The sequence below is a fragment of the Acanthamoeba castellanii genome (genome assembly GCF_000313135.1).
Source record: "Acanthamoeba castellanii str. Neff unplaced genomic scaffold scf7180000084732, whole genome shotgun sequence".
Lineage (NCBI taxonomy): Eukaryota > Discosea > Longamoebia > Acanthamoebidae > Acanthamoeba > Acanthamoeba castellanii.
Window position 1 is genome coordinate 29,526 of NW_004457681.1, and position 23,805 is coordinate 53,330.

The 23,805-nt window shown below is 62.8% G+C and overlaps 9 protein-coding genes across 9 annotated transcripts in view; 3 read left to right on the top strand and 6 right to left on the bottom strand.

The window, feature by feature from the left end:
* The window catches only part of ACA1_165390 (F-box domain containing protein), a gene marked incomplete at both ends in the record, with an annotated part of 2,035 nt that extends 1,219 nt beyond the window's left edge, over positions 1–816 (bottom strand). The window contains 3 exons of the mRNA XM_004353984.1: positions 175–292; positions 371–513; positions 703–816. Coding sequence (XP_004354036.1) covers positions 175–292; positions 371–513; positions 703–816 — 375 coding nt within the window. The remainder of the gene's footprint in view (positions 1–174; positions 293–370; positions 514–702) is intronic.
* Positions 817–1,683: 867 nt separating this feature from the next.
* ACA1_165500 (histone acetyltransferase type b catalytic subunit) lies at positions 1,684–3,880 on the bottom strand (the record flags this gene model as incomplete). Its single annotated transcript, XM_004353985.1, has 9 exons — positions 1,684–1,944; positions 2,061–2,174; positions 2,347–2,456; positions 2,527–2,570; positions 2,704–2,808; positions 2,908–2,981; positions 3,086–3,256; positions 3,329–3,609; positions 3,763–3,880. 9 exons carry the CDS (start codon positions 3,878–3,880, stop codon positions 1,684–1,686), a joined length of 1,278 nt encoding a protein of 425 aa, XP_004354037.1.
* A 160-nt stretch (positions 3,881–4,040) lies between these two features.
* On the top strand, positions 4,041–5,762 carry ACA1_165510 (WD40 repeat-containing protein; the record flags this gene model as incomplete). Its single annotated transcript, XM_004353986.1, has 8 exons — positions 4,041–4,248; positions 4,448–4,649; positions 4,750–4,799; positions 4,881–4,945; positions 5,057–5,187; positions 5,254–5,319; positions 5,437–5,538; positions 5,642–5,762. 8 exons carry the CDS (start codon positions 4,041–4,043, stop codon positions 5,760–5,762), a joined length of 945 nt encoding a protein of 314 aa, XP_004354038.1.
* A 167-nt stretch (positions 5,763–5,929) lies between these two features.
* Positions 5,930–9,631, top strand: ACA1_165520 (protein kinase domain containing protein; the record flags this gene model as incomplete). Its single annotated transcript, XM_004353987.1, has 14 exons — positions 5,930–6,037; positions 6,220–6,351; positions 6,446–7,398; positions 7,502–7,738; positions 7,863–7,911; positions 8,038–8,175; positions 8,281–8,430; positions 8,511–8,553; positions 8,665–8,765; positions 8,861–8,894; positions 9,033–9,094; positions 9,184–9,300; positions 9,357–9,407; positions 9,536–9,631. The coding sequence occupies 14 exons, from the start codon at positions 5,930–5,932 to the stop codon at positions 9,629–9,631; spliced, it is 2,271 nt and encodes a 756-aa protein (XP_004354039.1).
* Positions 9,632–9,759: 128 nt separating this feature from the next.
* On the bottom strand, positions 9,760–13,193 carry ACA1_165530 (alpha amylase, catalytic subfamily protein; the record flags this gene model as incomplete). The annotated part of the gene is made up of 14 exons (XM_004353988.1): positions 9,760–9,963; positions 10,106–10,174; positions 10,264–10,372; positions 10,468–10,518; positions 10,729–10,782; positions 10,935–10,989; positions 11,083–11,218; positions 11,358–11,489; positions 11,637–11,825; positions 11,970–12,043; positions 12,204–12,343; positions 12,438–12,637; positions 12,714–12,863; positions 13,107–13,193. 14 exons carry the CDS (start codon positions 13,191–13,193, stop codon positions 9,760–9,762), a joined length of 1,650 nt encoding a protein of 549 aa, XP_004354040.1.
* Positions 13,194–13,342: 149 nt separating this feature from the next.
* Positions 13,343–13,961, bottom strand: ACA1_165540 (uncharacterized protein; the record flags this gene model as incomplete). The annotated part of the gene is made up of 3 exons (XM_004353989.1): positions 13,343–13,451; positions 13,573–13,695; positions 13,816–13,961. The coding sequence occupies 3 exons, from the start codon at positions 13,959–13,961 to the stop codon at positions 13,343–13,345; spliced, it is 378 nt and encodes a 125-aa protein (XP_004354041.1).
* Positions 13,962–14,118: 157 nt separating this feature from the next.
* ACA1_165550 (uncharacterized protein) lies at positions 14,119–15,533 on the bottom strand (the record flags this gene model as incomplete). Its single annotated transcript, XM_004353990.1, has 5 exons — positions 14,119–14,393; positions 14,524–14,623; positions 14,835–15,034; positions 15,163–15,272; positions 15,436–15,533. 5 exons carry the CDS (start codon positions 15,531–15,533, stop codon positions 14,119–14,121), a joined length of 783 nt encoding a protein of 260 aa, XP_004354042.1.
* Positions 15,534–15,736: 203 nt separating this feature from the next.
* ACA1_165560 (uncharacterized protein) lies at positions 15,737–16,259 on the top strand (the record flags this gene model as incomplete). The annotated part of the gene is made up of 2 exons (XM_004353991.1): positions 15,737–15,981; positions 16,058–16,259. The coding sequence occupies 2 exons, from the start codon at positions 15,737–15,739 to the stop codon at positions 16,257–16,259; spliced, it is 447 nt and encodes a 148-aa protein (XP_004354043.1).
* Positions 16,260–16,355: 96 nt separating this feature from the next.
* ACA1_165570 (Armadillo/betacatenin-like repeat domain containing protein) lies at positions 16,356–23,748 on the bottom strand (the record flags this gene model as incomplete). The annotated part of the gene is given in 21 exon segments (XM_004353992.1): positions 16,356–16,603; positions 16,705–16,890; positions 17,006–17,131; positions 17,222–17,347; positions 17,468–17,824; positions 17,897–18,483; positions 18,564–18,752; positions 18,840–18,976; positions 19,110–19,207; positions 19,294–19,679; positions 19,777–20,225; positions 20,307–20,512; positions 20,630–20,933; positions 21,018–21,131; positions 21,312–21,743; positions 21,896–22,027; positions 22,509–22,653; positions 22,746–23,044; positions 23,234–23,364; positions 23,503–23,703; positions 23,715–23,748. The coding sequence occupies 21 exon segments, from the start codon at positions 23,746–23,748 to the stop codon at positions 16,356–16,358; spliced, it is 4,887 nt and encodes a 1,628-aa protein (XP_004354044.1).
* Between the last annotated feature and the right edge of the window lie 57 nt (positions 23,749–23,805).

Genomic DNA, 23,805 nt, shown 5'->3' on the forward strand with positions numbered 1-23,805 from the left:
TGCGGTCACGCTGGCTCAGCTTCACCTGGTGGTGCAGGCAACGCGATACGCCACCATCCGATACGATACGACACCATGACACATGGCACGCACACATGCGGAGAGAGGTGAGGTCGATGAACCACACGGTTGTTACCAGTGAATGATGGATCTCCCTCCAGGAGGGCGACGTACTGCTTTGGCCTGGTAGACCCACTCCCACGTTTTGTTGAGGGTGAGGTGCAGCTTGTTGTGGATGGTCGCCTCCCCAAAGTCCCGATAGCACGCCGCGCGCCACAGCGCCGGCTCTTTCCTGCATAACCGTCCCGCCATTTAGATAGAACGAAGCGAAAGAGAGAAGAGAAAGCGGAAACAAAGAACGAAGTCGCACGAGAGGTTGAGGAAGAGCCTGCAGACCGGACGAAGGGCGCACAGGTCGCGCGGGCTGAGGAAGGAGAACAGGTGGAGGAGCACCTCGGTCGATAAAATACAGAACACGCCCAATGACGCCGGATAAGGCGTGGGCGCGTGTCTCTGCACACACGACACACACGCATACACACGCACACACACGAACGCACACACACACGACACAAATACACACACACACGACACGACACACACAATACAACAACGATGTGCGTTGCGCGCGGCGGTGAGGTGCATGTGTTGGCGAGGGCTGACGCGAAAGAGAGAGAGAGGCAGGCGGGTCAGCAGCAGCACCTTGGCGAAGGCGATGAGAGAGAAGGAGTGGTGCATGATGCGTTCCACCGAAGAGACGGCGGCGGGCGACAGCGTGCCGTCGGCCGACTGCACGAACGACTGCAGCAGCTCCATCGCCAACTGGTACGCGATCGTCCGCGGGTCCTCTGGAATATACACAGATCTTGGCCTTCAATAAACCACGCTAATAAACGATAAATAGGAAAAACAACACAACGATAAATAATAATAAAATAATAATAATAACAATGAATTATAGGCACCTGCTACGTCCGTGCGGCGGCGTTTAGCGACGAAGGAGGAAGTGGGCGTGGCAGGTGGCGAAAGCGGGGGTGGAGTCACTGTTGCATCTTCGTTGTGTGGCTCCTGCTCGTCGTCGTCCTCCTCTCGCCCGCGCTTATGGCCCCCAAGACTCGACATGGGGGGTGGGGTTGGTGGGTTTACTATTCGTCTACGCGCCAGGAGAGGAAGGTGCGGAGAACACACGAGTGAACCTTTTTGCATTCATGAATAAATAAATAAAGGCCACCGAAACGTGGAACGTTTTGTTGTCGGCTGCTCCACATCGTTGTGCGCAACGACATACAAGTCGCTCCCTTCGCGACGCCATCCCCGCTGGAGGCTTCCCTTTGGCGCGGTGCAGATGAGATCGCGTGGCGGCGTCACCGGTGGATGGTCGACGTCCAGCGGTTGCTGGTCGTCCACGTGCGCGCTCACTTGACAACACCGACACACCCGCACACCTCAACAGGCCACAGGTGCATCCACCAGCCACCACCAGCCATCACCACATGGGCAGCGAGTGTCGCCTCGGCCGTTCGTTCGCATCCTCTTCGCTAGGCCCTCGTGACGCCCAGAGGCCGCTCATGGCATACTGCTCCTCATCATCCATCTGGTAGGCCACACCAGCACTCAGGTCCAACCTGCCTCACGGCCATTTTATTCAATAAACACATTTTATTTTCACATCCACCCTATATATCACTTGGGTGAGTGGGGGAGAGGGGGCAGGTGGGTGCGGAGCCGGCGGGCGAGAGAAGAGTAGACGCCCTCGATCTCCTCGCGGTAGATGTCGTCCAGCTCCTTCTTGCGTGCTTCCCCGGCCTCGAACCCGGCCAGCCAGTCCTGGTACTTCTTGTGCAGTCGTCGCTTGACAGACAGCCGGAACCGCGTGACGACCTGCTCGTCGCACCGGTCCAGGTGCACGTAGCGCAGGACCTCGTGCAGGTGTTCGATCTGACTCTGTAGTGTTGTGTGTCGCGTCGTGTCGTTGGTCGTGTCGTGTGTTGATGATAGGTTAGTTAGCCCGATTGACCGGAGGTGGTGCGGGGTTTGAGGGGGGGCAAGCGGGTGGGCACCTTGGCCAGCTTGAATCGGCTCTGCACCGCTCGCAGCTGCTCGGGGTCGATCTTGTCGCCCGGCACGCCCTTGAGGAAGCCACTCTCGAGACACAGACGAAGATCAGTGATGTCCTGCAGGCCCATCACCACCATCACCATCACCATCATCACGCCAAATGAACATCGCATATCAGCTTTGGCGAGCGGCGCGGGCCTGGCGGTGCAACGACGAGGTGGCGAAGCGAAAAAGAACAAAGAGGAGCGAGGAGGAGGAGGAGGAAGAAGAAGATCATGGCCTGCCTACCCGTAGGAGCTTGAACTCGGGAGAGGGGTCTTCCACGGTGATGTCTCGGACGCTTTCGTACAGACCCGTTCGCCCCCATGCTTCTCTGTAGATCGCCCGCAAGAGTTGCTCTGCCCAACCACATAGGTCAGTCGGCACCGCGGTGGTGGGGGGGAGAGAGAAGGGAATTGCTCAAAGTACCTCCGTGGCCTTGTTTCTGGAATGGCGGCAGGATGAGGAATTGACTGCTCAGAGATGGGGGGGGGAGGAGAGAGAGATCAATCACGGTGGTGGTGGTGGAGGTGGTGAGACAACGAACTACTGGTCTAGGCGCCATTTCGTTTCGAATGAGTGTGGGTGGGTGAAGGGAACGGGAACCTGATTCGGAGCCTCCGCTGGTCTGGGAACGAGAAGAAGGGGTACACCGTGGCGTAGCCCACGATGCTGTATCGTGTCTCTCCGAACGTGCGCCGTTTCTCAAAACTGCAGTCCGGGAGGGGGGAGTGGGTGAGATGAGAGCGGTATGTGCGTCGTGTGTCGTGTCATCTTGTGTCGTGTGTGTCGAAAAGGCTTTGCACGTACATGAAGTAGAGTTCCCAATCGAGGTCGGTATCGTCGATGTAGGAGGAGCGATCAATGAACCATATCAGGAAGAGCTGTATGCGTGTGGGTGGGGGGGGGTGAAGAACGGTGAGCCAGGCTAGGCAGGGCTTGTGGAGGGGCAAAGAGGCCCCGCCGCCGGGCGCCGGGCGGCACGAACCTGGATCCGTTCGTGGTACTGGCGGAGGTCCTCCATGGCGAAGGAGCCCTTCCGGATCTCGTACTCGACGGTGGTCCCGTCGTCTGTCGCGCTCGTACCACTCCCACCGCTACTCTCCACCGTGTAGGAGTGGATCTTGTCGCCCGGGGGCTCGAACGGCCTGCCCACCTCCTGTGCGCGCCGCCGCCGCTGCCACGTGAGAAGAGGAAGAGGAAGAGGCGGGTGCAGAAGCGAGTAGCGTACGCGAGCAAAGTCATCGAAGGAGGAGGCGACGCCGGAGGGAGGGAGCCACTTGGCGAGGAGACCCGGCACGTCGGTGATGACCTGCTGCTCCTCCCCGCGAGCCAGGGGCGTGCGGAAACGCTTCTCGTCGTAGTCGAAGCGCAGGAAGGCCAGCAGGGAGTCGGCGGTGTAGAGCACCGACACCCGCGGGCGCTTGTAGCCGCGGATGAGCTGGTTCTCGAACACCTGATGCGTCAGGGTCGGCCCAAACACGCCCCACTCGCCCGCCTGCCCGCCACTGTCTGCACTACTAGTACAACTCGTAGTCGTTGGGAGGTCGCTTTCTTGGCGTACTGTGGTAGCCCCCCCCCACGAGCGCGACCGGTCAGCACCCTGCCACGTCGATTTGCCGTGGAGACTGTTTTTGAGGGATTGGGGGGGAGGGGGGGGCGTACCGAGCTTGAACGTGATGACGTCGTTCGCCTTGCAGTCCCACTCACCAAGAGCGGCAGGCTGGTCCACGTCTGTTGGGTTTTGGGCCGAATCTGCGGCAGAAGAAAGGGGGACGTCCATCTTCCAAGCGCGGTTGATGTTTGATCTCCTCCACACGTTTTCCCGCCTTTTTGTTTTCGCGCTTTAATTTTCTTTTCCTTCTGCATTTCCTCTCTTCTGCGGTGCATTTTCCCTGTTTCTGTCTTTTTTATTCTTTTCTTTTTGTTTGGCATTGTTGAAGATGGACGGAGTGAGCGCGCAAACGACGTCGGTGCCCGCCTCGCTGAAGGTGAGCTACAAGTGCGATGCCCTGGCATACCACCCTCAGTCTCGTCTGCTGGCCATCTCCTCTTCCAACCTTACCGGCGCGACCTGGTCCGGACTTATCACGTTGGCCGCTTTGAGCGACACCTACGCGCCAACCAAGCCCCCCACTACACTGGACACCGGTATCGCCCTTCAGTCCCGGCTTCTCCTTCTGCCCTTCCCCATCGCCCCCAACAATTACTTCATCTCCATTTAGTGGTAGTTTTAATTTGTTCGATTTATTCTACGTTCTTCCATCAATCCTTGTTTAAATTCGGGACCAACCGTTGCATTTGAGGATCATGAGGATTGACCAGGCGCGTTGGTGTTGTGGTTGACCAGACGCGGGCAACGCCGATGTGACTTTTGCGGGCGAGAAGGGAGAGTTCGTCGCTGCCGGCAGCGACGAAGGCAGCGTGCTCCTGTGGCACACGGACAAGCCGGCCAAGGAGGGCACCGACATCGCCCTCGGCGAGCACGATGACATCGTGTCCGCCGTCGCCGCCCACCAGTCCCACCTCCTCTCCGCCAGCTGGGACCACAAGTACGCCCCTACTTCTACTTCTACGCCACGCAGCCCTCCCTCTCCTCTACGTACGCTTGACCATCTCACCTCACCTCACCTCACACGTCTCTCTACTCAGGATCAAGCTCTGGGACGTCACCAAGGGCAACTCGCTCGCCACGTTCGAAGGTACCACGTCACTCTCATTCGCCACTAACCCACTCGCTCACTGCGTCTCATTGAAATCGGCCTCCTCTTTTCTACCCACAGCCCACATCGGCGCGGTCAACACGGTCGAGTTCATCAACGCCGCTCTGTTCGTCTCCGGCGCTCAGGTGCGTGTGTAGCCCCTCGTCATGGCACGACAAAATGGCCCTCTCGCCGCCTCCGCCTTCTTAAGAGGTTGCTCCTTCCCTCCCCCGCCCGCCCCACCCAACACGACGCAGGACAAAACGGTGCGCGTGTGGGACAAGCGACAAGCGGTCGTGGCCAGCACCCTGCAGCGGGCCTACAACATCTGCTCCGTCTCGGCCTCGCGCCACGACGACAACCTCTTTGCCGTCGGCCAGGAGGACGGGTGCGCGACTCTCCCCCTCTCCCTCACTCACTCATTCATTCACTCACCTGCTGCGTCCGCCTCCAGATCGGCGTGCGTGTTCGACCGGCGCAACCTGGCGGCTGCCCTCTTCTGCCACACCACTGGCGACAGGTAATCCCCCCCCCTTCCACCGCCATCCCTCCCCACCTCCTCTCGTTGTTGTTGTTGTTAGATCTTCCGGTTGGATTGGCCCGTCGCCCTCTCTGACTCCCTCTCCTACCCACCCAGCGTGCGGGCGGTCCGCTTCTCGCCGCACACGGCGGGGCACTTGGCGGTGGCGTCGGACGACACCACCCTCTCCGTGCTAGACACCACCACCCAAAAGACCATGTGCGCCCCCCCCCAACGCTCTCCTTGCATGACCCACACGGCGTGTGTGGCCCTCACACCGCGCAATCGTTGTGCGTGTGTGTGTGTGTGCGTGTGCGGACAGTTATTCTTTCGCGGGGCACACGGACTACGTGCGAGGTGTGGCGTGGGATCCCCTCCAGCCCCACGCGCTCGCCTCCGGCGGCTGGGACGGTCTGGTCTACTTCCACGCCTTCTCCGCTTGAACCCAAGCACTGGCTGGGCGCTGTCTGATTGGCTGGCCGATGATAAAATTGAAAGGTGTTGGGCGGCAACGTGGGCACAAAACGGCACAACTTTGTCTTCTCCATCTTTCTGATTCGATTCGAACGGGACCAGACAGCGAAGGTTGTTGTGGCGACGACTACAACGAATGTCGAAGCTCCTCCGCCGGTTGGGCCAGGCAGGCAAGGCCTCCAAGGGCGGCCACGACCCACCCCTGCCTCCCCTCGAAGACTACGCCGCCTCGCCCCTCCTCTCCGTTCGCACCCCCCCCCCCACTTCGCTTCGCTCTTCGCTTTCCCCATCTTCATTCTTTTTCTTTCTCCCCCCCCCAATTCCATCTTTTTGTCACTCGGGCTGACGAGCTCGTTTCGTGTCTATCTTTAATTATTGTACATATATTATTTTTCCTATTATTTATTCATGTATTGTTAATTGAAGGAGCTGCCGGAGGAGTGCCGGGCGATGGTGCGCAAGGCGGGGCTGCAGCCCGCCGAAGCCGAGCAGGACTTCATGGTGCTCCTCTCGTGCCTCTACTTCGAACTCAAGCACAACCCGGACCTCACCGCCCACGTCAAGGCACACCCCTCCCCCTCACTGTCGCTGCGCGCCGCCCGGTGGTCAGTCGGTCAGTTGCCAACCAACCAACAAACAAACGCGCGCGCAGGCCCTCATCCGAAAGCACAGGCGGTCGACCAGGAAGAACTCCCCAAACCACCACCGCCACCACAACGCGGTGACGGGCGCGGCTGAGGCGACGGATGAGGCGACCGCTGCCGGCGATGATGCGTCGTCGTCACAGATAGTTAAGTCCGAGGAGAAGATCGAGAAGAAGAAGAAGGCCGAGAAGGTCGAGAAGAAGGAGAAGACCGAGAAGGAGAAGGTGGTGGTGGAGGAGGAGGAGGGTCAAGCCGCCCTGCCTGCCGAGGCGCCGGAATATGATGTGGAGGCGACCCACAACAAGAAAAAGAAAACGAAAACGAAAACGAAGAAAAAGAGGAAGAGGAAGAGGACGAAGAAGGCGGCGGCGGCGGAGGTTGTGCAGGGGTCGACAGACGTCGTAGAGAGGGTCGACAGTGTCGTACGAACAACCGTCGAAGAAGAAGAGGAGGAGGAGGAGGGCGACGAGAGCGACGGCGGCGAACCACGCCCGAGCGCTCTACCCACAAAAGCGAAAACGAAAGCGAAGACGAAAGCGAAGACGAAGACGAAAGCGAAAACGAACGCACTCCGACAACCAGAGGTGCCGGGGGAAGTGCGTGACGAGCCGGCCGGCTCCCCTACGTCCGGCAGCAGCAGCAGCAGCCAGCAGCCCGTGGCGGCGGCGAGGGCACCACCGGCGCTGGTGGTGGCCCAGCCGCCGCAACCGGCGGAGGCGGCACCGGAAACGGCGAGGCCGGCCATTGGCGGCGGCGGCGAGGCGCGGGGCAGGGCGCGGGGCTTTTCGTTTTCGACGTTCTTCCGCCCCTCGCCGTCGTTGTCGGCTCCGGACCTGGTCGACGAAGACGCCGCGGCCAAGCCCGCTGGTGCCTCGAAGAAGCGCTTCTCCGCCTCGGGCCTTCTCCGCCCCAGCGCCTCGCCTTCGGGCGCCCAATCCACCGCCGCCTCCAGCTCGCCGCTGTACCCCCCACCCCAACCCCCGCCCTCTCATGCCACACACACACACACACACACACGACACACGCACACAGAGCCTCAACCGACCTCTTTCTTTTGAGTGCAGGGCGCAGCCCTCACCGCCTCCGCCGGGCAAGAAGGCTGCCAAGCAGCAGCGACCACCGTCGACCGCCGCGGCCGCGGCCAGAGGCCACGAAGAGCAGGACCACCACGATAATAACCACGACAACGGGAGCCGCGGCGATCGCCCGGCGGACGCCCAGGGTTTTCCGGTGCGGGAGGAGCTCTTCCTGCTCGACAACCCGGCGCCCATCTTCTCCTCCAAGCAAAGAATCGGCCGCGGGTACTTTACTTCTACAAACGCCCCGCTCGCCCTCTTGCGTGTGCGGCGTCTGCGATGTGTGCGGTGCGTGTCGTGTCGTAGCACTTTTTCTCACCTTCGTGTCCTCCCGGCTCTCCGTCGCCAGCGGGTTCGGAGACGTGTACACGGGCAAGGACAAGACAACCAACCAAGTGGTGCGCCCCACCAGTCCCGCGCGAGTTGGCCTAAATCCGGCGGTGTGAGCCATGCGTGGGACGAGGCCTCACGCGTCGTGTGTCGTGTGTGCGGCTGGACGATGGATCTATGGATGGATGGGGCAGGTGGCGATCAAGATTCTGAAGAAGCCCTACAGCGAGCACGGCGAGCAGATCTGCAACGAGCTGGAGATATTGCGCTCGTGCCGGCACGACAGCATCGTCAATTACCTGCGCTCCTACCTCTTCAAGGACCGCGTCTGGGTGCGCACCCCCACCCTCGCCCCCTCTCCTCGGACCCTCTCTCAAGCGTGCGATGGTGCGATGGTGCGTGCGTGTGCGTGTGCGGTGGTGTACGTGTGTGCGTAGATGGTGATGGAATACTGCGACGGTGGCTCCCTGCAGTCCCTCATCGCGGGAGTGGACCTCAACGAGGGCCAGATCGCGAACGTGCTCCGCAAGGTGCTGTGCGGCCTCGACTACCTCCACAAGCAGAACCGAATCCACCGCGACATCAAGGTCGCCCACCCGCCCACCCGCCCAACCACCCACCTCTGCATCTCATCCGCCGTTTATTTTTCTGCTGCGACGTGGTGCAGGCCGACAACATTCTCCTCAACATCAACGGAGCGGTCAAAGTCGGTTCGTGCCCTCCCCCCCCTCTCTCATTCCTCTCTTTTCGTTCTTTATCTTTCGCTCTTCTGTTGCATTAAAATAATAATGAAATGACATTTTTTTTTGCGGGTACCGCAGCCGATCTGGGTCTGTGTGCGGAGCTGAAGGACGGCGACGATTCCCATGCCGGCATGGTCGGGTCCCGCTATTGGATGGCCCCCGAAGTCATCAAACGCGAGGTACGACCCCCCCCCCAACGCAACGCAACGCACCCCACCGCCGCCACCACCGTAGGTCGACACACTCATATTCTCACCCCTCCTCCCCCAAACAGCGCTACAATTCCAAGGTGGACATTTGGTCGTTGGGTACGCGAGAGATCTCTGCTCACTCGTTTGTTATCATAATTATCATCATCATCAGCATCAGCATCATTATGTCGCGTTGTTGCGCTCATCTGTGTGACGGAAACCACCTGGATGGGGGCGGTTCTCTCCCACGTGCAGGCGCCGTGGCCATGGAGATGGCCCAGCAGCATCCGCCCTACCACGGACAACCTTCGCTCCGGGTGAGTGTCACTCCTCGGCCAATCCATGCGACCGAATGGTTCGTTGTGTGGCTGCTGCTGACCACCTCCGCCTCCCTCCTCCCGTGCAGGTCCTGTTCCACCTGGCCACCAAAGGCGCGCCTCCGCTCAAGCAGCCCAAGAAGTGGTCCCCCGAGTTCCAGGACTTCCTCGCCCAGGCACGCATCTTGCACAACCCTCCATCCACAGTGCTGTGATGGCGCCACGTGGGTCTACAACCCTAACCGCCACACACACATCGCAGTGCTTCATTATGGACCCCGACCAGCGGCCGTCGGCCGAGCAGCTGCTGGAGGTACGCTTAACTTTACAGATCGCTCGTGTGTTGTGTCGTGCGTGTGCGTGTGCGTGAGTGTGTGTGTGTCGTGTGTTGTGTGAGAGAGAAGTCTTACACACACGTTTGTTGTTTGGGTCGTGGTGCAGCATCCGTTCATCGCCAAGGCATCGCCCAACTCCAAATTGGAGCAGGCCATATCCATCGTCTTCCTGGGCGATTCCCTCAAGATGAACGGGTTCTAAAGAGCGAAAGAGAAAGAGAACTACGATAACGCAACGTTGGGCCGCAGAGTTATTAAAAACAAAACAAGACCAAAAATACAAAACATTCTCTCGCGTGGCTGGCTGGCGCCTCTGGTCTGGCCGGTACCTCAGTAGGAGAAGATCTGGGCGTACCAGGGCGGCACGATGACGAACAGGCCGCTGTTCCTCATCTGCGACGCGGACCGCACATACGACTGACCGGAGAGGAGCTCCGTGATGGTCAGGTTGTCGGTGCCGGGGGGCGCCTGCGCATTGCTGACGATGACCGAGCCCGAGCCGGCCGTGTCGCTGTAGTTGATGACGCACAGCCTCTGTGTGTGAAACCGCACGCAAACTGTGAGATCCTCCCTCGTGACTGCTATAGACGGGTTTATACCGATATATGTAGACATATACTAATATATACTAATATTTCCTCATGTTTTCCAATATATTACCTTTTGGTTGTTGTACTCCCAGCGCCACGCCATCAGCCGCCAGTCGCTGTTCGACCCGCTCACCGCCAGGTACGTCCACGTGCCCCTGTCCCCCCGCCCCGCCCAGCAGGTTAGGGCCGGTTCATCGGGTCTTCATGTGAAGATGGAAGGGTGAAGATGGGCCGTAGTAGGTACGACGTGGACGTGGACGTGGACGTACTTGTTGAACACGTCCGCGGTGACGATGGGGAGGAGCGTCGCGTAGAACTGCTCCGTGGCGTTGTGCACCGGCTCCCAGCTCTCCCTGTTTACACGACATCACATTACATTTAATTATTTAGTTACCGATCGACCGAGCGAGAGTCGTCCGAGGACCAGGAGAGGGGGGGGCAGCGGTACCTGCGCAGCTGCACGGCCAGCTTGGCCTTGTACCCCTCGAAGTCGCCCATCCTGCGCAGGCGCACGACGCACGACGCACGACACACGACACACGACACGACACACGACACACGACACGACACACGACACACGCACGGGAAAAAACAAACACGTTCAGCCCATTACACAGAAGTAGGAGGGGAGGGGTCAGTGGGTGCGACGAGCAGGAAGTAGGAGGAGGAGGAGGAGGTTGGGGCGGGCGAGGGGGCGGGCGAGGGGTACCAGTAGAAGCGCATGCCGGGGATGGTGTACATGATGAGCGCGGCCGCGTTCGCCCTGGCGTGCGCGGAAAAGCAGACAGGTGAGAATACACTCGAACATGCGTTTTGTCCGTGTGTGTGTCGTGTGTTTCGTGTGTTTCGTATGTGTCGTGTGTGTCGTGTGTGTGTGTCGTGTGTGTGTCGTGTGTGCGCACGCGTCACACGTACTGCGTCCATCCGCCAAAGTGCGCCGCGGCCCTCTCCTCGTCGTGGTTGGCCACAACTGCGCGTTGATTGGTTTGGTTAGTTTAGTGGAAGGGGGGGGGCGTAGTCGTGTGGGAGGTGCATTGAGTGGGGGGGAGGGGGCAATGAGTACAGTGGGCCGAGTGGGTGAGGTAGGACACGGACGAGCCGCTGATGTGGCCGCGCACGTTATCGAGGTCGTCGCTGGTGATGAGGTCGTAGAGGGCCTTGTCGTACGTGTAGTCGAACCCCTGCGCCTGCAGGTCCCCCTACACATATGCCACGCCACACACACACACACACACACACACGACACACACACACATACGACACACACGACACACACCCGAGGTCGTCGCGTCAGTCGGAACACCGCATCAGAGAAAGGGGGGGGAATGGGGCACACACCTGCCACGGGCTGTAGACCTCGGCGAGGAAGACGACGTTCGGGTAGACGCTCTTCACCGCCGAGATTGCGTCGGCCCAGAACTCGGTCGCCGGACGCGAGAAGCCCCACGAGGCCAGCTGCGACCCCCACGTCTGTTCCCACGGCGGGTGAGAAATAGATCCGGCGCGTGTCGTGTGGCGCGTGTTGCGTGTCGTGTGGCGCGTGTCGTGTGGCGCGTGTCGTGTGTCGTGTGGCGCGTGTCGTGTGGCGCGTGTCGTGCGGTGGAGGGGCGGTGGGACCTGTCCGAAGAGGTTGTTGATGGCGAGGTAGGCCATGTCGCATCGGATGGCGTCGGCGAGGGAGGCCACGTAGAAGAGCTCCTTGATGCGGGCCGCCCGCGTGTCGGGGTTCCAATAGTTGTACTGCGCCGTGTCCTTCCACGGTCCGTAGCCGTCGCTGCCGTACGCGATGCCCGACGGCATGTACACCTGCGCGTGTCGTGCGTGTCGTGCGTGTCGTGTGCGTGTGTGCCGTGCGTGTCGCGTGCGTGTGCCGTGCGTGTCGTGCGTGGATTGGGATGACCGTCAGCCGAGGAAAGGGGAATGGCGGCGGGGGGGGAGGCGCCGGCGCACGTTGGAGTCGTAGGGGGGCTGGGTGCCCTTGGGCGCCCGGATGTAGTAGTCCGGGTTGGTCGACATCTGCACGGCTGCGCGTGTCGTCGTCGTCGTCGTGTGTGGTGTGTGTCGTGCGGGCATGTCGTGTGTGTCGTGTGGCGTTGGATGACGTTAGCGCACGTCGTGGCGGCCACCGGCGACAACCGGCGAGCACAAGGGTATTGGGTGGCGGGGAGAGGGGGAGCAATGAACCATCGACGGCCGAGTGGTTGGGCACAAAGTCGAGCATGAGCTTGAGGCCCATCGAGTTGAGGCGGGCGCGAAGCCCCGCGATGTCGGCATCGCTGCCCAGCTGCGGGTTGGCCGTGTACTGCGTGACCGCGTACGGCGACCTATTGTTTCCGAAATTATTTCGAAATCATTTCAAATAAAAACAAAAACGGGGAAATAGAAATAGAAATAGAAGAAAAAAAAATGCGTGGGTACCCGATGACGTCGGGGAGGGTCCAGCCGGGGAGGATGGAGTCGTAGGAGCTGAGGGTGCCCGGGTCGGTGCGGTCGTAGTTGAGGCCGTAGCTGCCCAGGTGCCACACGCCCATGAGCCACACGATGTCCATCCCCTTCTGCTTGATGGCCGCGAACTCCTCCATCGGCACATCCACCAGCCGCGAGATGTTGCGCCCGTACTGTTGCCGCCGCACGACACACACGCGACACACACACGACACACACGCGACACACACGCGACACACGTGCTCTCACCGTCAGCCACCGGTCGGCCGCGGAGACCAGCAAACGCCGTGGCGGAGCCGTCGTGCGTGCGTGCGTGGTACGTGCCTTGAGCGAGAGCGAGTAGAGCCAGGGCCTCGTGCTCAGTTCGTACATGTTCACGTTGTCCGCAGCTGCCCCCGCCTACACACACACACACCCGCCACCACCACAAACCGCCGTAGCTCCACAAAGTGAGCTGCGCGTCTCTCTTCCCCCCCCCCACAAGTAAACCCTTCCATTTGGGGCCACCAGGTGGTGGCAGACATTGGGGGCTGAGGGGGGGGCTGCCACTGCCGGCACTCCCGCAGCAGCTTTGGGGGGGGGGCAGTAATAAAAGATGGGTAATAAATAGTAATAAAAGAAGAAAAGAATAACAAGTCGTACCGGGTGGAGGCAGAGGCAGGCGAGGAGGGGCACCACGACCAGGACCACCAGCAGCGCGGCCCACGAGTACGGGAAGCTTCGTGGCATGGCTGGCCGCTCGTGTAGAAGAAGAAGACGAATGTTTCTTTTTTTATTACCGCCTTGAAAAAACCCAACCATCGCCCAATGGTTGATGGGATGGTGTGGCACGGCGCCTTCTCCAAGGGACCATGTTCCGCCTCTCTTCTTTTGTCTTCTCACGAAGAGGCGGCGGTCTCCTTGCTCAGCGCGGCATCCTCGGCCGCTCGCTTGGCCTGGCGCTGCCGCAGGTACTCCTCCGTCACCTCCTCTCGCGCTCGCTCCGCCCTGCCCAACCCAACACAGCACACAGCACACAGCACACAGCACACAGCACACAGCACGAGGCCAAACATGTCAGCAAACAAGCGCGTGATGAGGAACCAGGAGGAGCGAGCGTTAGAGTTACACTTCGTGGAGGCAGTCGGCCATTTGGGCCTTCTCGTCGCGGCACGCCCACAGGAGGCTGATGAGGCGGTGCTTGGTGCAGTCCACGTAGGGCTTCACCACCGGGTCGCACAGCTTGTACGCCCTACGTTATATGTATACAACACCCCCGCCGCCCCCAAACCACCCACAGCCCCGCCATCATCAGAACAAGAAGACACGAATGTGCTTCTCTTGGCGGCACACGCCTCTACCGTCACGGCACACGCCTGCCGCTCCCCCCAATTTGGAGATGCGGCGGTGCCTTTTGTGCTGTACGCGGTAGATGTGGTTCTTCTCCTGGTTGGTGAGGAACGACGGATCGTCCGACAAGCGGTAGGTCTTCGTCTGGGATGCGTCTGCCTGCGCCATCTCTCCTTCTTCTCTCTTTCCCCGGGCAGTGTGCAAGTCCCTTTTCCTCGAATTTCTTGGCGCACTCTTTATTTCTCTCATTTTCTTTTCTTTTCTTGAACCGCCCAAAGTTGCGCACAAGTTGCGCACGTTCGGGCTGGGCCAAAAACTGTGGCTTTCACGCGAGGTGGTGGTAGTCGAGGGACTGGGCGTTGAGGTGCTCGTACCCGTCGCGGCGGGCGTGGTCGTCCTTCTTCTGCTCCAGGGGATTGGGGAAGTGGTGGGCCAGCACCAGCCACACCGAGACGAGCACGGAGAGGGCGACGAAGTTGACCATGTACGTTTCGCTGCTGTACGACTCGTTGTTCGGGTTCTGGAACGCGTTGTAGATCCACTGGCGGTCCATGAGTCCGGTCAAGATTGCCGCCGTGCACCCGATGTAGATCATGATACCTACGCAGCCCGCGAGGTTAGTTACTCTCTATCGCTCCATCATCAACAACAAGAAAAGAACGAAACGAAACGAAACGTAACGAAATAGAATTGTTAAAATAAAATAGAATAGTGAAATTGGTCCACCTACCGGCCCACATGTGGACGGGACGGAGGGCCTGGCGGAGTCGCTCGGGCGGGAAGTTGATGCCGAACAGGGGCGGCACGAAGAGGGCCACGCCAAACAGCCACTACATAGAAACCACGACCATGAGTTGACGTTGTGTGCGTGTGCGTGTGCGTGTGCGTGTGCGTGTGCGTGTGCGTGTGCGTGTGCGTGTGCGTGTGCGTGTGCGTGTGCGTGTGCGTGTGCGTGTGCGTGTGCGTGTGCGGCGTAGCATGTGAAGAAGTCATGCAAGAAACGCAATGCTGCAGCAGGTGAAGGTGAAGAAGGAAGGGCACCTGAAGGGCAAAGAGGGCGTAGCTGGAGACGCCGAGCCAGGCGTGGAGGCTGTACATGTGGTCGTTGCCGGTCTTGTCCTTGAAGATGATCACCGTGGCCAGGCCGCCGGTCGAGGCCGCGAGGCCGAGGGTCTGGATCAGGGCGTGGATGACCTTGTTCACGTTCCTCGAGAACGGCAGCGACCTGAAGGCCAGGGCCGCTGCACGAAGCCATGGCGTTGCCAACAACTCAGTCAGTCCATGCAAGACCACAAGCTCTACACAGCTTGTGCGGTGTGTGCGGTGTGCGGTGGTGGCGTGCTACTGCACTGCAGCAAGTGTCACTTACCATGAGCGTAGAGGGTGGTGTAGGCGATGAGCATGCACAGCGGGTGCCAGTTGAACACCAGCCAGGGCTCGTCCCAGTTCGTACCGAACCCTTCAACGCCCTTGCCCAGCCTGCGCACACGTCGGGGCAACAAACCGCGGTATTGTGTAAGTATTATACAGTTCTATTTCTATTTTCTATTTTCTATATTAAAAAAATGAAACTAGTTAACAAACAAGAGTACATATTTCGATATTCTATTATATATTGCGGAAAGGAGGGGGAGGGGTGCACCTGGTGAGGAGCCACACAAGAATGAGCACGAGGGGCACGTAGGAGAACCCCGCTGCCAAGAGACCGCCCAGACCCCTGAGTAGTGTGCTGCTGCCCATTTTCTTTCTTTCGTGCGTTGCTTCTAACAAAGGGAGTTTGGGTCTGCCCCCTCTGCCTCATTGGTCCCGCCATATATACTGTCGGCGAAAGAGAACTCCTTCTCTTTTTTAATGCCGCACTGCACGATTTGTGCTCGCCCAAGAAGCAGGAAAACACCTTTTCCTGAAATTTCTTTTCGAAATTGTACCAATTTCAGGAAAAGATGGCGGACAAGATGGCGGACAAGCCTCCGGCGGCTGAAGAAGATGGAGGGCTGCTGATGGAGTTCTTCGTGAGCATGGTGACGCCGGGCATGGTGGGACCCCGCCTCGAGCGACTTCTGTTCGGGTGCCTGGGCGCCCTCGCTCTCGTGCTGGTCCTCGTCTGGTGGCGCGCCGGCCCCGACGTGGCACCCCACGCCCTCGCCCTCCTCGCCCTCACCGCCCTCCTCTCCGCCTCCCTCTTCTGGTGCCCTGCCCTGCCCTCCCCTTCTACAACTCCCCCCCCCCGCATTTGCCTGCGGCGCTGACGTGGCACTTGGCAGGGTGCTGGGCGAGCTGCGGGTCGCGAAGGAGCAACAGAGCGCGAAGCAGCAGCAGCAGGGCGGCAAGACGAAGAAGAAGAAGAAGGTCACCAAGAAGGAGAACAACGCCACCAACGCCGTCGCCGCTGGCAAGCAGCTGAAGGCCACCACCAACGACAAGAATAAGAAGAAGAACAAGAAGAAGAAGAGCAAAGCCAACTGACGAGCCGCGTGTGAGTCAATAACAATCGTTTATTTATTGATCGTGCCGGCCGTAGGCGGTGGTGGTGCCCTGCAGGGGTGCAGTTCTAGGCATGACCTATGATCCAAGGTCGGCCGGGGTGTAGGTGTGCACGGAGAGGGAGAGGCCCAGCGCGTAGGCCAACCGCAGGGCCGCCCGCCGCACCACCGCCGCTCCTCCTCCTGCTGCTGCTGCTGCTGCTGGTCCACTCGCCGCCTCCTCTCCGCCGCGCCTCCCTCGTGTCCGCTGCTGCTGCGGCTGCTGGGCGCCCAGCAGGGCGTGCAGGTGCCGACCCGCTGCCTGCTCCACCTCCTCCCTGCCGTCATCTGTAGACCACACGACCCGCACAACCCCCCGCCCCCGAGGTTAGGTCAGCACACAGCGGTTGAATGGTTGGTTGGTTGGTGGAGGAATGGGGGCTACGTACCGGAGAGAGCGAGGTGGTAGAGGGCGTGGAGGGCGGGAGCCATCAGCTGGGCCTCGTCGTCGTCGGCGGCGGCGGCGAGACGGCTGCTGCGATCGCCGGGCTGGTGATGATCGGCCTCCAGGAGAGCCGCCAGGGCCGCCACGGCGCCTTCTCGTCGGAGGCTCTGCCCCACGGCCTTGTCCCCCGCTGCACGCACCACCGCACACGCACCACCGCACACGCGAGATCGTCAGAGCCGGCAAATGCATGGAACACGCGCGGCAAAGCACAAGGGGGGGAGAGGGGGCGGAGGAGGTGGTACCACAGGCGGTGATGTCGACAAGGAGGTCGAGCGCGCGGGCCAAGGGCTCGCCCCGGCCAGCCGTACGGAGCAGCGAGACCAGCACGGCCGGACCCCCGGCCTCCACGAACTCCTTCTCCCGCTCGTCTGCCACGCACCCACGCACCCACGCACCACGGCCACCTGCTGTCAGCTGCTGTGCGTGCAGCGAGTGCGGCGCAGCGAGTGCGGACGTACCGTGGGGCAGGAGGTGGGAGAGGGCGGTGAGAAGGGCACACGCGGCGTCGTCGGGACATGGCTCCCGCAGCAAGCCCAGCACCACCTCCACGCCGCCCGCCGCACCGATCGCCTCGCTTCCCTCGCCTGCACGATGACGATTGATGCGCGTTGACATCGCCACATCGCGACACGACACACACGACACACGACACGACACACGTGTGAGAAGTACGAGTTTTCCGGTCAGTTGGGGGCGGGGCGTACGCGAGAGGGCGAGGTGTGCGAGGGCCGTGGCGGAGTGGAGCATGACGGTGGGCGGCCGCGACGTGACGCCAAGGCAGCGGAGGAGCGCCGGCACGCCGGCGGCGGTGCAGAGAGGCGCCCGGTGCAGGGCATCGGCCGCAATGCTGGCCAGCAGGCGGGCCACCAGCTCCTGGGCTTCTTCGGCGAGGGACGAGGGGGAGGCGTCATCATCGCGCGCGAGGAGGGCGACGAACACTTCGAGGCCCCCGGCGGCGACGATGGCCTGCCGATTGGCCCGTCCCGACGCCGCCACCCGCGCGAGGGTCCGCACCGACCGGAGATCGGTCATCGCGTGGCCCACCAGCGCCTCCGCCACGCCTGTGCGCCACAAATCAATCAATGAGTTTTCACTGATCGCTCAATGTACGTGGGGGAGGGCACGAGTAGTACCAGGGGAGGAGTGGAATGCGAAGCGGAAGGGCGCCTCGCGCGAGAGGTACTCGGCGGCGGAGAGCGCGCTCGACTGGGCGCCGGTCTCGCGGGAGCCGAGCAGTGCCACCAGCACCCGCGGCAGCTGCTGCGCCTCCGGCAGGTCGAGGACCGCCGCTCGGCCCGCGCCGTGGGCGCACACCCGATCCAGGCACTCGGCCAGGGCCACCTCCACCGCTGCCGCCGCCTCCCGGCTCTCCTCGTTCGCTGGCGTTCCATCGCCGCCGGCGGCGGCATCAGCGGGGGACGAGGTGGTGACGAGGGCAAGGAGGTCTATCAGGAGGGCGACGGGCGCGGGCGAGGCGGAGAGGGCCAGGAAGTCGGCGATGTGTTCGGCGGGGTCGGCCGCCAGGAAATTGCGGAGGGCGCCGGAGGCGTGACCGAGCGCGGCGCCACCGCACGTCTCGGTCTCACGCTGTTCGTCGGCCAGGGCGGCCAGGACGGCGAGGAGGGCCGGCAGGAGGCCCTCGGCCCGCAACGTCGCCGCCGAGTGCGGGTAGGCCGTGAGGTGGGCCAAGCTCACCAGCGCCGCCTCCCTCGTCACGGGGCTGCATACACGAGGAATGAGAAGAATGAGAAGAAAGAAAAACGAAAAAGAACGAATGCGGGGAGAAGGAGGGGGAGGTACTCGGGCGATTGGAGCATGAGGATGAGGGCGGCCGAGGCCCCAAAATCGAGGAGGAAGCCGCACACGCGCGGGTCGACAGGGGTGAGGTGGGCCAAGCCCTGACACGCGGCCTCGCGAGCGTGCGGGTCCGCCGAGGCGCACAGCAGCGACACCAGCGCCTCGCCTGCGCCGTCCTCCACCAGCCCCGCCCTGCGCCCGTACGCCCCCGGCGTCAGTGCGACCAATAACGAAGCGAGAGACGCGCGGGGGGGGGAGGGGAGCAATTTAGATACGTACCGCAGGTGCGGGCGCGAGGCCATGTCGCGCAGTTCGAGGGCCGCGCGCCGCTGGGCCGTGCTGTTGGGGGAGGCGGCCAGGAGGAGCAGCCCGCGCACCCCGCCCTTCTCCACGAACGTGCCCCACGCCGGAGGATCCTGTGCGGTGGCGCGTGTGTGCGTGTGTGCGGTGGTGCGTGTGCGCGTGCGCAGCGGGCCAACCCGGGTTGAGTGCGCGAAGAAACGACGCATGGTGTGAGGGAGAGTAGAATGGAGGCCCGGGGGTCCGCACCTGTTCGCAGACGTGGAGCAGCACCACGATGACCTCCTCCCGCAGCCGTCCGTCGGCTGGTCCGAGGCCCAGCAGCAGGTTGACGACCACCTCGAAGCCTGTGTGATGGGGCCAAACAAGCTCAGCTCACTCGCTCTGGTGGCGTGCATTGTGTGTGTGTGTGTGTGTGGTCGTGCCGTAGTACCGTTGGCGTCGTGAAGGGAGAGTGCGAAGGCTGGGTCGTCAGAGAGGAGCAGGAGGGCCGACACTGCCTGCTCGCGCGGCCCGGCCTCGTCGCCCGCCAGGTAGGGCAGCACGTGAGGCAGCGCCGGCGCCTGGAGGATGGCCTCGCGGGTGGCCGGGAACAGGGAGAGGTTGGTGAGGGCCACGAGCGCGTAGCGGCGCGTGACGGGGCGCAGGGCGGCCGAGAGGCGCGCGGTGAGGGTCGGAATGCCGCCGGCGCCCAGCAGCCTCGCGGCCTCGGGCTCCTGCAGGGGCAGACGCGAAAGCACGCAGCACACGTCCTCCTCGAGCGCTGCTGCGCCCGCCTCTTCGCTCCCCAGCAGCAGTTCCACCAGCCTGGTACCGGACCTGACGTCAGCAAAAAAGAGCGAAAGAGAAAAAGCGAAAGCGAAGGGCGTGGTGGTGGGGGAGGTGTGTGTGCCTAGCGATGGTCTCCTCTTCGCACATGCCGCCGCGGGCCTGCTCGTCCTGCGAGAGGAGGGCCAGCAGGTGGGCGGCGGCCTGGGCCACGGCGGGGCGTGAGGACTGCAGCAGGCGCACGGCGCAGGGGAGGCCCTTGTGGACCAGGAGCAGGGCACGGTTGGCCGGCGAGTCCTCGCAGAGGTGGAGCAGCGCAAGGGCGGCCTGTTCGGTGAGCTCGGGTCCAAGGGAGGCCATCCACTCGGTGTCGGCCAGGAGCGCGATGAGCGGCGGCACGCACGGGCCGGCGCGCGCCCGCACCTTGGGCTCGCCCGCGACGGCCACGAGGAGCCGGAGGGCCTGCACGCGCACCTCGCCCGCCTCCGACGCCAGCAGGCCGGGCACGTGCTGGATGCCGTTGGACAGGTGGAAGCCCTCGCGACAGATCAGGTGCGCGCACAGGTTGGCCAGCCCGCACGCCGCGTACGCCTGCCCCTGCTGTGTTTCGAATTCCAATCATTCATCGTTGGCGGTTAGTCGACGGAAAAAGGCCCGCTGGGGGGTGGAGCGTGGTACGGGTGGGTGGGACGAGGCGAGGAGGGGCACGAGGGCGCCGATGCCGCCGACGGCGGCCACTGCGGCGGCCACGCGCTCGCTGCCGGTGGCGGAGAGGGCGGCGAGAGCGCCGATGGCGGCCGTGCGCACCGGCAGCTCCGGGCAGGCCAGGAGCGATACCATCTCGCGCACGCCACCGCAGTTGATCAGCACCATCCCGTTGCTCTCTGTGTCGCGTGTCACGTACATCAGCATCATCATCATCAAGTCAGATGTGCGTGTGCGGTGGTTTCGAAAATTGCATGGCACGCGCACGATGACGGCGCCTTGGGCGTCGAACGCACCGTGTCCGGCCATCTTGGCGATGAAGGAGAGGGCCTGCATGCGGAGGCGCTCCTCCTTGGTGCCGAGGAGGCCCACTGCGGCCTCGATCAACCCGCTCGGCGCGCACTTCTCGCGCAGGTCGCCGGGGAGCTCGACCACGGTCGACAGGAAGGAGAGGCCCACCTGTGCCAGGCGCGCGTTGCGCCCGTCCAGCAGCGCGACCACCGACGGTAGGCCTTCGCTCACCTGCGGGGCGATGATGTCCGCAGCCTCGCGATTGGCGGCCAGCGTGATCAGGAGGCGTGCGATTCGCTCCTGCGCCCACTGCTCGCCCCCACCACCATCAGGAATGTGAGATACGGCAGGAATTTCAAAAAGCAACCGCGGGGGGGGGCAGGTGGGCTATACCTCCTCGGCGGCGGGGAGGAAGTGAAGGAGCGCGGCGATGCCGCCCTCGCAGGCGATGGCGAGGCTGCCGCTGGGCTCGGAGGCGAGGCCGGACAGGGCAACGAGGGCGTACGACTGGATCGATGGGTGGCCGGCCAGCAGCCCCACCAGCACCCGCGCCCCCTCGGCCTCTATCACCGGCCCCCGCATGCTCTCTGTTCATCACCATCACCACCACCAAACACACAGAGGGTCCAGGTAAGAACACACGACACACGACACACACACACACACACGCACGCACGCACACCGCACACAGGAAGAGCGGGACGTGCCTCGGGAACACCAGAGCTGGAGGGTGTCGGCGGCGGCTTCGAGCACGGTAAAGGCGGGCGAGGCGGAGAGGAGGCCCACCACGCAGGGCACGGCGCCGGCGCGCAGGAGGTGCGGCTCGGCCCCGGCCTGGTCGGCCAGCGCACGGAGGGCGCTCAGGCCCGCCTCCTGCATGGACTGCGAGCGGGACGACTGAACGCACGCCACCAGGGGCGCCATGGCCGGCAGGACCAGCTCGGCACCGCCCTCGTGGCGGGCCAGCTGCGCCAGCAGCGACGCCGTGTAGGCGCGCGTGTCGTCTTCGCCGGTGGAGAGGGCATGGACGATGGCGGGCATGGTGCGCTGTTCGCCGATCAGCGCGGCGGCGGCGCGACCGTCCTCCGCCATCTTGGCGATCAGTCGCATGCACGCTTGCTGCAATGGCGCACTGTGTGTGTGTCACGCGCCGTGTGCGGTGTTGCGGTGAACACGGTGTCAATTCCTGATGACGCTCGGTGGCGGTGACCACGAGAAAAGCAGCTGAGAGCTGACGGTGTGGTGAGAGCGGCGAGGGGGGAGGCGGAAACGAACTTTTCGCTGAGCAGGAGGGGCAGGATGGTGATGGGGAGGCCCATGCTCAGGGCGTCCTCGACGTGCGCCTTGTCCGTGCGCACGAGGTCGTACAGTTCGCCGATGGCGCGCAGCTGCAGGTCGTCCTCCTGGAGGCACGGCACCACCCGCGGTATGCACGCAGCATCGCCCCCTGCGCCGCGTGTTTTTATGTTTTAGATTATTATTATTATTATTATTTTGAGGGTCGGTGAGGGGAGATGGCGCGTACGGGCCAGGTGGTTGTGGCAGAATTCGCACACGCGCACGGGCTCGTCGTGCCCGAACGCGCGCACGCGCTGGCGCAGCGAACAGCACGTGTCTGCGAGCGAGATGGGGGGACACGCATCAGTCTCATGTTGCGCGATCGGTCCACGCGACACACGCGACACACACGACACACACGTGATAGAGTAAGAGAGAGAGAGAGAGAAAGGCACACACGCACCACAAAGCTGGTGGTAGCAGCATCGGCACTGGTGACGACGCTGTTTGACGGGCGGCGACCCCCAATCACGTGTCAGTCAACTTCAGAAACGAACTACATAAACGTGGAAGCGGGGAAGAGAGGCGGAGACAAGGCGAGCGCACCTTGAAGAACGAGAATTCGGCACCGCAGCGGGAGCAGTTGGGCTGCTCCTTGGCCGTGTCCCACACGGGCTTGCCGCGGGCGAGCTGCGCCCCTCCGCCGGCGCCGGAGGATCCAGCCCGCGGGCGAGTCTCCCCTGCAGGTCGTCTGCTCCACCAGCCCCCAGGGAAACGAGATTCGCGTGAGATGCGGCGGCTGCGGCCAAGCGGCGAAGCAACGGCAGCGGCGGCGGCGGGTACCCGGTGGGTGCGGCGGCGGCGGCGCCGGAGGAGAGGGAGGGAGGCGGGGCGTGGGTGTGTGCGTGTGCGGTGGTGGGGCCGGGCGAGCCCAGCAGCATGGAGAGGGGCGGAGACGAGGAGACGGGAGGCGAGGAGTAGGAGGCGTGCTGCTGCTGTGCAGAGGAAGCCGGCGATGGCGACGCAGAAGATGACGCGATCGGAGAGGAGACGGCGGCGGCGGAAGGCTGTGTCTGCGCCACGCTCGGGCTCAGCACCGCCGGGAAGACCGCGCCCGCCGCCGACGGCGCGTTGGCGCCCGACTGTGACACGACCGACACGCCGCCCACACGCCACCGTTAGTACGGCGCACACACCACGCGCGATGACCGGCTGGCGGACCAACAGGCACGGCACACGACACACCGCACGCGCGGACACACACACACACACACACGACACAAACACACACACACACAGAAAGAGAGAGAGAGAAAGAGAAGAGAGGGTACCGAGGGGAGCAGCGGGGCGGCGGAGAGGAGCCTGCGGCGGGGGTCCTCCCAGCTGGTGGTCTGCGTGTTGTGGTCGATGAAGTAGGACTTGCCCGTCGCCGTCTTGCCCTCTTCCCAGCCCGGCGGCAGCGCTGTGTTTCACAACATGCGCGTGTGCGGTGTGTGCGTCGTGAGTCGTGAGGCTGCAGCTGCAGCAGCAGCATTTGAGAGAGGGCGCGGGGAAGACAGCTGCTGGCCTGTGATGGAAAGGAAGGAGGAGGGGAGCGTACGGAGCGAGGAGAGGAGGGCGGCAGAGGAGGTGGCCGGCGGCTGGGTGAGGGTGAGGGGCTGGGTGAGGCTCGCGGGCGGCGCCGTGGCGATGACGGGGTGGTGGTGGGATCCCCTCAGACCGCCCACGGCGGAGGTGGCGGGAGGTGCCAGCACGGGCACGTAGACCGGTCGCCCGTAGGGGTCCACCGACAGTTGCCAGCCTGCTGCACACCAGCCACGTCAATGAGTAGTGCCCGCAGAGACATGTTGGCCAAGCCCTGCACGCCTGGCGTGCTGACGTGTCCATGAAGGGCGAGGCGCAT